Source organism: Gamsiella multidivaricata (assembly GCF_025024155.1).
Source record: "Gamsiella multidivaricata strain RSA 2152 chromosome Unknown BC939scaffold_124, whole genome shotgun sequence".
NCBI lineage: Eukaryota > Fungi > Mortierellomycota > Mortierellomycetes > Mortierellales > Mortierellaceae > Gamsiella > Gamsiella multidivaricata.
Genome location: NW_026251832.1, coordinates 1 through 13943, shown reverse-complemented (window position 1 = coordinate 13943; position 13943 = coordinate 1). Strand labels below are relative to the sequence as shown.

The 13943-nt window shown below is 51.1% G+C and overlaps 4 protein-coding genes across 4 annotated transcripts; all 4 read left to right on the top strand.

The window, feature by feature from the left end:
• Positions 1-488: 488 nt before the first annotated feature.
• On the top strand, positions 489-3774 carry BC939DRAFT_508267 (Metallo-peptidase family M12-domain-containing protein; the record flags this gene model as incomplete). The annotated part of the gene is made up of 4 exons (XM_051560977.1): positions 489-573; positions 713-1163; positions 1315-1771; positions 1882-3774. The coding sequence occupies 4 exons, from the start codon at positions 489-491 to the stop codon at positions 3772-3774; spliced, it is 2886 nt and encodes a 961-aa protein (XP_051406542.1).
• Positions 3775-4023: 249 nt separating this feature from the next.
• BC939DRAFT_469002 (uncharacterized protein) lies at positions 4024-5847 on the top strand. Its single transcript, XM_051557967.1, has one exon. The coding sequence runs from the start codon at positions 4075-4077 to the stop codon at positions 5818-5820; it is 1746 nt and encodes a 581-aa protein (XP_051406541.1). The 5' UTR covers positions 4024-4074; the 3' UTR covers positions 5821-5847.
• Positions 5848-8608: 2761 nt separating this feature from the next.
• BC939DRAFT_403734 (P-loop containing nucleoside triphosphate hydrolase protein) lies at positions 8609-10253 on the top strand (the record flags this gene model as incomplete). The annotated part of the gene is made up of 4 exons (XM_051552765.1): positions 8609-9012; positions 9157-9617; positions 9736-9895; positions 10022-10253. 4 exons carry the CDS (start codon positions 8609-8611, stop codon positions 10251-10253), a joined length of 1257 nt encoding a protein of 418 aa, XP_051406540.1.
• A 2246-nt stretch (positions 10254-12499) lies between these two features.
• On the top strand, positions 12500-13707 carry BC939DRAFT_533529 (uncharacterized protein; the record flags this gene model as incomplete). Its single annotated transcript, XM_051561702.1, has 4 exons — positions 12500-12828; positions 12913-13075; positions 13210-13569; positions 13667-13707. The coding sequence occupies exons 1-4, from the start codon at positions 12745-12747 to the stop codon at positions 13705-13707; spliced, it is 648 nt and encodes a 215-aa protein (XP_051406539.1). The 5' UTR covers positions 12500-12744.
• Positions 13708-13943: the final 236 nt, after the last annotated feature.

Sequence of the window (13943 nt, the reverse complement as noted above, 5' to 3'; positions counted from 1 at the left end):
ATAATTATAGACCCGATCGGCACCAGTGCCTCGTTCCACCAGATCCAGCCAACGGCGGCTCTCAGGAACCAGTTCCATCCTCTCACCCCAACACCCCCCAGCGCCCCTTTCCTCTTTATCTCCCTCACACAACCGCTGCTGTCCATCCGCTCTTTGTCCCCCCTCTATCCTATCCATCCTATCCATAGCAGAAGGCAACCCACCCCCCGCTCTTTTCTGTCTCTTCTTCTTCCTCTTCTTTTTCTGACTGACTGACTGACAACTGTCTGACTGACTGTGTGTCTGTGTGTGTCTGTGTGTCTGTCTGTCTGTCTGTCTATCTATCTATCTTTGTGGGTGAGTGTGTGTGTGTGTGTGTGTGTGCATATAGACAGCAGCCAAACGAATATATCAAAACGCACCGCCGTCGTCATCATTGTCCGTCTCCACTCCACTCCTCCACTCCTCCACTCCTCCACGCCTCCACTCCTCCACTCCTCCTCCAAGAAATGGTCCGCTCAACAAGGGCCAGCCTACTGGCCCTCGTATCCGTCCTCTCTCTGTCCATCGCCACCCTGACTGCCCCAGCGGAAGGTATCTACCATGCCATGCCAGTCTATCTGTCTATGTGCCCCTACTCCGCGGCAGCTGCACCGGACCCCAACTTCATATCTGACAAACCATATTCTCCTTCCTATTTCCATCTCATCTATTTATTCGTCCTGGTACACAGCCCACTCCTCAGCCTGGCCCACCATTACCCGATCGGAGCATGTCCTCTATCTCAGGCACGATATTTTGCCCAGAGCACCGCCATACGCCCTCCACAGGGACCAGCCCCTCGCCAAACGGACTCTCGATCAACAACTCAACGCCCAACCAAACACCATCCAAAAAGACGACACCGTCCGGCTCCAATTCGTCGCATTCAACACCACCTTTCATCTCTATCTCGAACCCAACACTGAGCTCATCCACCCAGACGCAAATCTGGGGCCAGATCTCTCCATAGATGACATCAAGCCCTTCAAAGGGGTCGTCGTCCAGGATGAACACCATTCGGACCACAAGTGGACCCGAGCCGCAACCACAACTCGAATGGCCAAGAGAACCGTCGAGCATATGCTGTATGAGGAGGGCGTCGTTGGCTGGGCCCGCATGATGATTGAACACGACCCTGACAGGTACAGCTGCGCTTTAATTGCAACCTGCAACTTGCGACTTGTAGTTTGATGTATTTATTCAATTCTTGCTGCCTGTAACATTGAAGTATGTACACATCCAAATGTATATTTCACTGATGTTGGGTAATTATTACTATTATATTTTCAACAGCGCGGATAGTCTAGTGCTTCGGGGAGCATTTATGGTTCATGGAGACACCTACCATGTCACTTCGCAACAGTCCTACCACATCCAGAAGCGATCCGACGATGCCTCTCCTGCCTCAACCTTCTCAGCGTCCCGTCTGATCATCTACCGCGATTCCGATCTCTATAACCCATCGACTCTCTCCAGAAGGAAGCGAGGCTTGAACACGGACGAGGTCTCATGTGGAGCGGACCACATGCTGAACAAAACTGCGGCCTACATAGAAGCGACCTCATCTCGCGACTATTACTATCCGCCAGATCTGTCAGCGACCGTACCCATGATGGGCGGATTCGACGCGAGCTCATCCTGGACTGACATGCTGACAGCGCCCTTGGTCAAACGGCAAGTCGCCGTCAAAGTTGCAGGACCCAGCCCTGTCCCCGACGGCTGTCCCGCCAACCGCCTCGTCAACTACATGGTATGGAACAGACACAATGCGCAAAGAGAACAAACAGAAACTGTCGGTTGTTTGTCTTGCATGATCCTAACCGCAACATCTTCTTTCCTTCTTTATGTATCATCACATAGGGTGTCGCTGCCGACTGCGCTTATGTTCGGAGCTATGGAGGACAGGCTGCGGCCAGGAAGCAAATCTTTGCCAACTTCAACACTGCCTCTGCAATCTATGAAAGCACCTTCAATGTCGCCCTCGGAGTCATCGCGCTCAATATCACGTCCGAAAATTGCCCCGCCACCCCTGTCAAGGGTGAGGAATGGAACCAGGATTGCTCCGCAACCTATTCAATCGATCAGCGTCTGAGCGATTTCTCGTACTGGAGGGGTCAAGAGGGCCGCGCAAGTGATGGCGCTGGGCTGTGGCACCTGATGACGAAATGCAACTCTGGACCGGTTGTCGGGATCGCATGGACAAAGGCTCTTTGCCAGATGAAGTCCCAGTCCCAGAACGCACTGGGACAGGGGATCCAATATACCGCAGGCACGGGAGTTTCCTCCGTCACCCCGAACGAGTGGATGGTCGTCGCACACGAGATCGGTCATGGCTTTGGAGCGATTCACGACTGCACTGCCCAGACTTGTCCTTCTTCCGCCGGACAGTGCTGCCCACTCTCAGCAACGACATGCGACGCTGGCGCGCAGTACATCATGAACCCTTCGGAACAGACAGCAACCAAGGTCTTTTCGCCCTGCAGTATCAAAGCCATCTGTGGAACCATTAAGAGCTCGTCAGGACAATGTCTTCAGGCCCCAGGAACTCGGGAAACACAAAGCTCCGAAGCCAACATCTGTGGAAACGGTCTCAAGGAAACGGGCGAAGACTGCGACTGTGGATCAGCCGAGGAATGTGCCGCGGACCCTTGCTGTGATGGCACCACCTGCAAGTTCAAGGACGACGCTGTGTGTGACGATTTGAACGACGACTGCTGCCAGAACTGCCAGCTCAAACCGGCGGGACAAGTGTGTCGACAGGCCATTTCCGAGTGCGATATCCAGGAAGTCTGCTCGGGCGCCAGCCCCGCTTGCCCACCCGATGTCAAAGTCAAGGACCAGTCACCGTGCCAAGGCACCGGAAACGCCACAGGACTCCAATGCGCCAACGGTGTGTGCACTTCACGCGATCTGCAGTGTCAGCAACAGGATCGACCCGGCATCACCAAGCAATGCGGAGCCTCGAATTCGTGCGATCTAATGTGCAATGACCCTGGCGGAAGCGCGTTGAGTTGCATGCAGATTCCTGGCACCTATTTTATCGACGGCACGCCCTGTGGATTTGGAGGCACATGCAATGGAGGACAGTGCGCGTACAGCAGCGGTATCAAGGGTGTGTTGAACTGGGCCAGGACCCATTTGACGATCGTGATCCCTGTAGGCTGTGTGCTGGGTCTGATTTTGCTTTGCTGTATTTGGGGCTGCTGCTGTTCAGGATCTGTGCGTCGCCGAAGACAGAAGAGCATGCTCCGGAAGCCATCCATCAGACCGAACGGCGCCCGCTCAGTGGTAGGCCCTCGACCCGGCGCAGGAGGTCCCAATGAAGTTCAGAGAGCTCAGCACGTTGGCCAACAATACCCTCTGGGACCGTTACCGCCACCGCCTGTGTATTACGATCCATCTACGCTGCAGCAGAGATCAAGGGAGGACGAGGAGCTTCAGCGGGCGATCGAGGAGAGTCGGAAAGAACACGAGAGGCAGACGCGAGCTATGGCCGGTAGTGGTGAAGGTACTACTCCTCCTCCTCCCTTCCCCGAGGTTTCCAATCCAGCATCAGCGCAATGGAATAATGGAGCAACAGTGGTCTCGACACCGTACGTTGATAACACCTACTCGCAGCGCTTCTCCCGCCAACCCAGCAGCAACGGAGGCAGCATTGGTAGGAACGGAGGTAGCATTGGCAGGAACCGAGTCGCCAACGATCCCTTTGCGAACCCAACAGTCATGTCGCAGAACACGACTGGATACACGTAGTCGATCTTTCTCTCTCTCTCTTTCTCTCCATTCTTTTCTTTCATTCTTTCATTCTTTCATTCTTTCATTCTTTTGTGTAATTTATCGCACTCCATCCACTTTGTATATATGCTACATCTATGTATTTCGTGTAATAAAAATGCCGGATGCAACCTTTAGATTGGTCATCGAACCCGCTCATTAGCAACAGTTCATCCGTATGTAGGATATATAAAGGCCGACAGAGCATTTCTTATCCCCCCCCCCTCCCCCCTCCTCCTCCTCCCCTGCACATAAAACCATCAACTTTTGCAAACATCCATGACACTCCAAGTCGTCCGAGCAGTCGATAACCTCGAGCGATACAACATCACCCGGTCGAACCTCAACATCTACCACAATGTGGTGATCGGGAACCGTATCCGTTCATTACACCCTGCTCAGCGGCTTCCTCCTTTCACTTTACCCGCAAGTCCACAACAACCACAACAACAACCACAACAACAACAACCACAACAACAACAATGGGCGCAGCTACTCCTGGACCCCATCACCCAATTACTGGACCAACACCCCTCCCTCGCCGTCGTCATAGGCGACCACCTCACAGCTCGCCCAATGTTCTTGCGTCTAGAAACCATTGATCTCGTCCCTTTGATCCGGGTCGTGACCCTCAAGGATTCATTGGACATTAGTCGCGTTTTGGAACAGGAACACAATTTACCTTTTGACCTCTCGGACCAGACTAGGCCGCTTTGGAGATTGGTGATCGCGTTGATGATGGAAGGGGATTTATCGTCGGTTTATGTGCTCTATACGTTCCATCATGTTATCGCGGACGGTCGGTCGGCCATGGCTCTTACGGCGCAGTTGATCGAGCTCTTGAACCGACAGGCACAGGCACAATCACAGGCACAGGCATGGGCAGGAGCGAACAACCGTGCTGGCAACACAAAGATTCCTGTGAGATCAATGAACCCAATGCCTGCATCGATCGAACAACGTGTGAACTGTTACCCTTCCCTCCGAACCCTAGTCCTGGAAGTCATTCGGGCTTTACTCCTACCGGGAATTTTAAAAAAGGCTCTCGAGCGTCGGTACTGGGCCGGAGAGATCGATAGCTCACTCGAGGTCCCCAACGAGACCGAACTCGGGTTCTTGCGGTTTTCCAAGGAGGAGACCCAAAAGATCGTTCAGGCCGCCAAGACGCACGCGACGACCGTCCAGGCTGTCTTGTACGCGGCCTCGGTGTTTGCGACCAAGGCGGTCTTTATGTCCTCGGGATCGATAAGCCGGGACGGTGACCATGAGGATGGGTCTGGGTCTGGGTCTGGAGGGAAGAAGGCACGTAAGGAGAAGGAAAAAGAAGAAGAAAAAGAAGAGGGGATTGTGTTTGCGACACCGGTGTCGTTACGGAACCTGATCCCGAACAAGATCGCACCTGAGGATCAAGGGAATTACACCTCCGAGATCCTTCACCCAGCCATCCATGTGAACAACTCATCCGAATTCTGGGAGATGACACGGATCTATCGAGCTCAGGTGGTGGCGAGCACAACGACCACCAGGGGTGTGCAGGAACTGTTGGAACATTTCGGGATGTTAAACTTGCTTTCCAAGAAGGATGGAGGCTGGGAGACATTTATGACGAGCAAGGTCAAGAAGGATCAACATGGACGGAAGGCTTCCATCAAGCTGTCGAACCTCGGGTCGGGGTGGGGACAGCAGCCCAGTCGGCATGTTTGCGGCAGTGGTCATGATACTGTTACTGATACTGGTACGAGGACTGGGCCAGAGAGAGAAGGCGAGGTGGAGTTTTTGATTGAGGACGCGGTGTTCTCACAGTCTTCGGGGGTAACGGCTTCGGCCTTGACGATGAATGTGGCGACGGCGAACGGGGTGATGACGGTGACGACGACATGGCAGAAGGCCGGGTTTAGGGGAAGGGAGAGAGGAGATGTGTTCGTGGAGGCGTTCCGGAGGATCCTGTTTGAGGCGATAGAGGGTGATGATGGTAGTGGTAGGCGGCAGGAGAAGTACTTTTTTTCGCAACTGCTTTTGCAATAAGGGGATAGATAGATAGATAGATAGATAGATAGATAGATAGATGGACATGTACTCAAAATGAGGTAGTGATAAATGAAGAGTTTATTGCAATAATATCGATCCGTTTACTAACAGGCCTGTTATTTTTCTTTTTTTTTTCTTTTTGGCAGGATATGGAGTGAATAGACTGAGTAGATCGCGTTGTTGTTGTCGATGGTAGCTCAGTGCATGAACAGGGACAACAGGAGGCAGCCGCTGAATGCCTTTTGTTCCCTGCAGCAGCGAGGGTCAGGCTGATTCCAGCTTTGTTAGTGTTCACCTCCAATCGAGACGAAAAGGAGACGCGTTCGATTGATAGGCTGCTTCCTGTGTCCTGCATCGGCACTTGCTGTGGTCAATTAAGCAAACCCTTCTTCTTCCCCCCCCCCCCCCCCCTCCTCCTCTCCTCCTCCTTCCCTCCCTAGTCCTCGGTCCCTGTCCTTGACCCTGTCGCTCATCCCTGATGTCCTTCCTGTGCTGTACTATGCTATGCCATGCTTAAGTGTGCTATGCTGTGCTTGAATGCGCTATCCTGCACAATGCATTACAAGGGCTGGTAGAAACTTCAGCGCTCATTATGCTGCGGAGAAGAAAGAAAGAAAGGAAGAAAGAAAGGAAGAAAGAAAGAAAGAAAGAACAAATTAGGGGGCGGTGGATGGGCAGAGAAGACAGACATACCATCATAGTATGACATAAAGGCGGTCCGTTCATGTTCGTGCTTTGGATCTGGATGAAAAGAAGACGGAGAAGAGGACAGGAGCAGGAATAGGAGTAGAAAGAGAGATGTCACCCGTGCTTGCTCCTCCCCACGATGTTGCGGGCGAGCCCCGAAGGAGAAGGGGGATGGAGTAGGGCGGCTCTCGTCCCCTCCATGGTACCATTGCAGAAGAGAGAGAGTGCGAGTGCATGCGTCCTGGAGGGTGTTCAGAGTCCACTGTGGAGTGTGTGGGGTGCAGAGTGTCCGGTGTTTGGTGTCCCTGGGTCGAGGCGATATAGATTTTTGGTCCCTGAAAAGAATGACCTGTGAGCCCATATAACTTTTTCTGTGGTCCTCTTGAAGCTTTTTTTGCAGGAGCACCAGCAAGCGGCAGCAGAGGCTCTTGTTCATCAACAAATCAACAAAACAAACAAACAACACCAAATTACAATCCGCACCATTCTCCATTCTCTTCCTCCTTTTACCATCACCTACACCATGTCAGCCTCACTCCTGCTCGAGATGCTCAGGCGGTCTGGCCTGGAGCACTACTACCCCAGGTATGACTACTAGCACACTTCAACTTTCACTCTGTCTCTCATCGAGTGCTTTGTTGTCCTGTGTTGTTGTGGGGTGGGGTGAGGTGGGGCGGATCCTTTTCTCCGACTTCTTGTTGGGCTCGTCACCGCTTGTTTGTTATTATTGTTTCTGTATACAGAACATGAACATCCTTCACGATCCAGAAGCAGCTGAACGTCTCGATCTTTTTTCCCTTGGCCCTGGCCTGACATGACACTATCCATCCACGACGGAAACATATCGGATTCTGTTTGCAACTGTAATCGTGATAGGAGTCGCAATTGGAGTTGCAATTGAAGTCGCAATTGCAATTGATCCCATATTGCATAGCAAGGATGAGCATCCTGATCCATGTTCGATGCGGAAGAAAGAACGAGAGAGCGAGAAAGAGGGTGAGATCTGAAGAGTCCATCCGTCCGGCTAGCTACAACAAACACACAAACACACTTGCACACATACACCACATACACCACATACACCACATACACCACATACACCACATACACCACATACACACAGACACACATGCACACAGACAATGGAGAAGAATGAGCCTGTCGCGCATAGATACGATAGCCCACGTTATTAACAACGACGTCTTCCCTTTCTTTCGTTCTGTGTCTGCCATGCTATGTCGCTCCTCCATTCATTGCGTCCAATGCACGCATCGATAGCTTCTCCACACGCGGCATCACGCAGGTCGACAACCTTGTTCAAGTAAGTTGCATGTGGATGAATACTATTGCCAGATCTGCATATGCGTACCCATCACTTCGTCCTCCTCCCTTCCCTTACCGTCTGCCTGTTCCTTTCACCCCTATGTCTTCTCTTGTTTATCTCAACCCATTATGTCTTTCCATGGCATGGGGGGGGGGGTTTCTGATCTTGGTATATGTCTCCCACAACAAACATCTCACACACGGACCTGTGATTTACCATTTCTTCCCGCTTGCCGTGGTATGTATATTTCTTTACAAATAGCTCACCATGCAGGATTACAACACCCTGGGAGTCACAAGTATGGACGACCGGAGGCGACTTTTCCAGCTTATCCAGACCATCAAAGCACAGTACATCGATACCCCAGAGCCCTCGCCTCCGCTCGTCCCACCCACTTACGCCTCCTCCCTACCGCCGCTCTCCCCAACATCGCCCTCCAATGCCACCGCCGCCGCAGAAGACGCGACCATCGCCGCCTTTACCCGTGGCTATGGTGCCCAGAGTCTGGACGAGATCTCCAAGAGGGTTTCGGACGCCCGTCTATCGATCGGTCGACGATCCGGTGCGAACATGGCCAATAGTCTGAGCCATTCCAAAAGTCTTTCCGGATCCATGACCCTCGCATATCAGCAGCAGCAACAACAACATCAGCAGCAGCAGCAGCAACAACAACAACAGCAACAATATCAACAATATCAGCAGCAGCAACAGCAAATACTCCAGCAGCAGCAGTTACTCCAACAACAACAGTACCGGCAGCAACAGCGTGAATTGATGCAACAGCAACAACACCAACAACAACAACAACAACAACAGCAGCAGCAGCAACAGCAACAACAGCAGCAACAGCAACAACAGCAGCAACAACAGCAACAGCAGCACTATTACCAACAAAGCTATCCTGATGGACAAAATTTTAGGGAGGCATCTGAAGACGAAGAGGACCCCATCCCAGTTCAGGAGGCAAAGCAGCGTGGACTCGATGGGTACTGCGTATCTTCAGGCATTGAACGGAAAGGGACTCTGGGTCGCGGCTCCCACGCGTATACTGTCAACGACATGACAGCCAAGATCCGTGTCTGTGTCCGCAAGCGACCCCTCAGCAGCAAGGAGATCAATAAAGCGGAGAAGGACATTGCAACAGTATCAGGGCGTCAATTGGCCGTTGATGAGCCAAAGTAAGTGTTTAAAAGCGACGGCTACTCTCTCTCTCTCTCTCTCTCTCTCTCCCTCATGTCGTCTTGCGTTAATCGGCATGCATTCCTCCGTTTCATAATACTTACATATTTCTCTTTTCTCACTTTGGCTACTGCTTCGAACAGGGTTCGATTGGACATGACCAAGTTCATTGAGAGGCACAAGTTTGTGTTTGACGAGGTCTTTGATTCGGATGCGACTAATGAGGATGTCTATCGGAGGACGGCATACCCGCTGGTCCAGTACCTATTCGAGGGCGGAAAGGCGACTTGCTTTGCATATGGTCAAACCGGAAGCGGAAAGACATATACGATGTTGGATGACAAGCAGGGACTCTATGTTTTGGCTGCACGCGACATTTTTGTGCGGCTGCGTAATCCGGAGAACTCGCACCTCGGAGTCTACATTGGCTTTTACGAAATCTATCAGGGACAGCTTCATGATCTGCTCAACAACCGCAAGAAACTACACGCGCGCGAGGACGGAAAGGGTGGTGTTGTGGTTGCGGGACTGAAGGAATATGAGATTGTGAACGTGCAGGGACTGATGCAGGTCTTTGAGTACGGAAACAATGCCCGGAGCACAGGTAAGGACTTTCCATGTCTCTTCTTCCTCTGCCCTTTGGTTTTTATTATTTCATCCTGTGCTGTTCAGTTCTTGCGGACAGCTTACTAAGACGGTTTCCCATACGTTTTGAATTGTAGGGAGCACAAATGCCAACGCAGATTCCTCAAGATCGCACGCAATCATGCAGCTCGTTTTGAAAAACCGCTCCACGAAAACTGCTGTGGGAAAGCTGAGCTTCATCGATCTTGCCGGAAGCGAAAGGGGCGCTGATCGCGGTGAAACTGACGCCAAGACAAGGTATGGCTTGCTCATCCTTGTCCCCCTCCAAAAAAAAAAAAAAAAAAAAAAAAAAAAGGCGCTTTCCTGAAGATTATCTCTGAAACTGACAGCGCTTTTACTTCCTTACCTTGTCGTCCGTGATAGATTGGAGGGAGCGGAGATCAATAAGAGTTTGCTGGCGTTGAAAGAGTGCATTCGTGCATTGGACCAAGATAAGAAGCACACGCCGTTCCGTCAGAGCAAGCTGACCCAGGTCTTGAAGGATTCATTTGTCGGAAATTCAAGGACCTGCATGGTGGCCACCATCTCACCCAACAACTCGAACAGCGACCACACGCTGAACACTCTTCGCTATGCTGATCGGTATGTTTTTTAGACAGGTGGAACGTCTGGCAAAAACAGGCATTTATTGTTACTTTTGGTATTCACGCATTCTACCATGATCTTACTCCGTCTAGTGTGAAGGAACTCAAGGCTGAAGGAGGAGCAAGGGAGGCGGTCAAGGAGCATGACGAAAACTCGGCTCGGGAAGAATACATGGACGATACCGAGAACGAGCTAGGCACGGCGAGCGCGTACGACGATGACGACCTCATTTCCTCCGCAAGCGACAACCTCGTCGACGAGTCGATTGATCTGCTGGACGACGAAGAGTTCCCGCACGCGCTCGAACATGAGGAGATGGTTCATCATCCTCTGGCGACTACCACGTACGATCATGAGCTGGAGGAGCCAAGTCCAAGACAGCTGAGGGGAGCCTTTGAAGAAGGGGAGGATATCAACGCGTCCCGTCGTTTGTCGCAGCAGCAGCAATCCCAGCGTATGTTGTTGCAGCAGCAGCAACAGCAACATCAACAACAGCAGTTGCAACAACAAATGCGACAGCAACAGTTGGATTCTGAGAGGTTCCGGGAACCGATTCCTTCGAGCAATGGCAATGGATCGCCACGGCTGAAGCACTCTGGATCGATCAAGACACGCAAACCAGAGGTGTTGAGTCGGTTGCCTATGCCACGCGGTGGTGCTGGCCAGCAGCAGCAGCAGCAACAACAGTCACCACGGACAGTATCACCGACGGGTGGCCTGAACAGTCCTACGACGACCTCGAGTCCTTCTTCAATCACGACAGCGCCGCACCGCCTATCGCTGGCTGGATCCGGGAGTCGTCGGAGCTCGTCCAATATTTCACCACCGCTGGCTAATCGCCGTGTGAGTCCGGGATCGACATCCCCCAATGGTACTAGTGAAACGAACGGCAGCAGCACACCGACGGGTCATCAGCGGGCGATGAGCGGGTCGAACATTGTGAACACACCCTCCTCGAATCTGAAGCGGCCTTCTGTGACGACGATGAGGCAGTCATCAGGATCCGGAGCGAGTGGTGGCGGTCGATCTAGTAGTACAGCATCTTTGATCCAGAGCAATGGCGAGGCTGCCTTTGGGCTTAACTCCCCTACGTCGCCGAGAGTAACGACCGCAGCAGCGAATTCCTCTGCGGCAGGGTCGCAACCTGGCAGTACAACGACGTCTACGACGACGAATGGAGGCTCAACCTGGACGTTTTCGATTGCGGAGATGCAGGAGTTTGTACGGGAGCACCGGATTGAGCTGCATGATTGTGGGGAGCTGATGAAGCGGGAGAAGAAGTTGTTGAGTAGTGCGCAGGCGACGGCTGCTGCTGCTGCTGCTGCTGCAGGGATGAGCAATGGCTCTGCTGAGGATCGGCAGGCGTTTGAACAATATCTGGCAGAGCTGGATGAGATCGTGGACGAGAAGTTGATTACGATTGTGGCCATGTCACAGAAGCTGAAGGCGCTGAGGTTGCAGATGTGAGAGAAAACCATGATTCTTTTTTTTTTTTTTTGGCTGAAAATATAAAAAGATAAAGATAAAAAGCAAAAGTGTATTATACTATCAATAAAAAAAAAATAAAAAAAAAAAGCATATAGCTGAAGATCCCGAGAAGGAGCATGCAGAAGCTAGCTAACCCCACACACCGACTCCAGATCTTTGACCCTTCTCACTGACCGGCCTCGTATTTAAAATACGGGTATAAAAATTCGCGCGCCCACTTCACGCACCCTTTTTTTTTTTTTTTTTTTTTTCCCCTTTATTCCTGTCTTTCCTTACACCATTGCACACGTATGTACACACACGCGCTTGTGCTTTGTTACATCTTTTCGATTCCTCTCATCTCTCTTTTTGTTCTTCACACACCGCCCAAGGACCTCAGTTTATTTCAGGAAATGTGGGATATCTTTTTAAAAATAAAATAATATTGGCATAGGCTCTGAGAAGGGAGATATTTACAGAGATATTTTTCATTAACACACTAATCAAGAAACACTTGTCAATGAATGGTGCGGGTTGGTTGCCTTGTCAATGGAGTCATGGCCTCAGATGCAAACGACGAGTACACAAAGCAAAGCTCGCCCAGGAAAAAACCACAGAGCTCCTTCAAATCAAATATCAAGAATTTTTGAAGCTGGAGTCTAAAATTGATCGTACAAATATTTTGAAAGGATACCCCTTGGTCTGTGCGCGCTACCATTGATTAGTCAGCAGATGCAGGAAGCTGAATTTGCGTCAAAAGTCCTGGAGCTTCCACTTTGTGGGTGCTCGCTCTGAGTTAATGGACATTATGTCGAGAAGTTTGGGTCGGCAGCTTGACAAAGACTCATTCGATCAACACGATCGTCTGGGCAAACTTACGAAAGGAGCGTACCAATTATGCTTAAAAACCAGTCATGACAGGTTTATTTTTTCTGGTCTTCGCGTCAACAAGACTCGATGCGTCCTTCGTCCTTCTTATCACCATATCCCTTTTCCCTTCTTGACACCCTCATCTCTCTCTTCTCTTTCCCGCCATGGCTACCTTCACCTTATTTTGCCTCGTCAATGGAGAGCCCGTGTTGAGGGCATTTCCCGTCGACATTGCCGCCAGCAGCACTGTTGGGCATCTTAGGGATGCTATCAAGAGAAAGAAAGCACCAGAATTCGTCAACATTGCATCACACCAACTAACGCTGTGAAAGGTGTCAATCCCCGTTGTTGCTGCGCACAAACACGAGAACATTACTTTTGACTCACTAGACCCCAAAGACCAAGAAGAACTCTCTCCAACGGACGAACTCTCTCAGGTATTTCCACAAGAGCCAGGCGACGACAACTATATCATAGTACAACGCCCGCCACCAGGTAATGCCGCTCACTACTCAATGCAGGCCTTCCAGCATACACTTGACTACGCTTCATAGGGCGCGTCTTTGTACTCGTGTTGTTTTATTTATTTCTATTGTAACTTATAACTTTACTTATTTCTCGTTGACTAGCATTGAAAAGGGGTCGTGAGCATGATCTCGAGGATCCATGGAAGCGTGCTAGGATCGACGACTGGGTGAGATACGACGCCAAAGACGGACCCGTATACCTGCCACCCGTTCTTATCAGCATGCTCAATAGTGAAATGTTCATCCCTGCACCGCGCGACGAGTTCAAACAGCAATTGGACAATATGCAAGTCGGTCAGCAAATTATTCTACCATCGATCGGTCAAAGTCCCAAGCATTACGGAAAGGGCTACCAGGGATTGTCGTTTTTTGTCACGGAGCAGATGATGGAGATGTGGCGTTTGCTCTCCAGCAATAGCAATCGGCCGATCAGAAGGGTCTTGTCGGGCCCAATGGGCGTTGGTAAATCATATCTTTCGCTCTTTCTTGCTGCCAAAGCATATTCCGAGGGATGGCTACTACTCTACGTTTCGGATGCGAACGATTTGGCCTTGGACAGCGAGGCCAGGACAGCACAAGAAATATGTAGGCGATTCCTAGCCCTCAACAAGGACATTTTGACTACCGCCGACTTCGAAGAGATAACGTTCGGGCTTCCAACTGAAGATAACGCAATCGTCACTGCTGCGGGTTGCAGGATCCTCAACCATCTACTGCAACAAAAGGATACGAAAACTCTCTTGGTCGTTGACGAACATGGTGCGCTTTTCGAAACTGACCCACCAGTGCCTAAAAAGTATCTGCTGCTAAACCCCTTAATGCGACTTGCGGCTTTT

Bases quoted from the DNA above. Each gene is read 5' to 3' on its own strand.
- BC939DRAFT_469002 (XM_051557967.1), top strand. From the start codon at position 4,075: ATGACACTCCAAGTCGTCCGAGCAGTCGATAACCTCGAGCGATACAAC.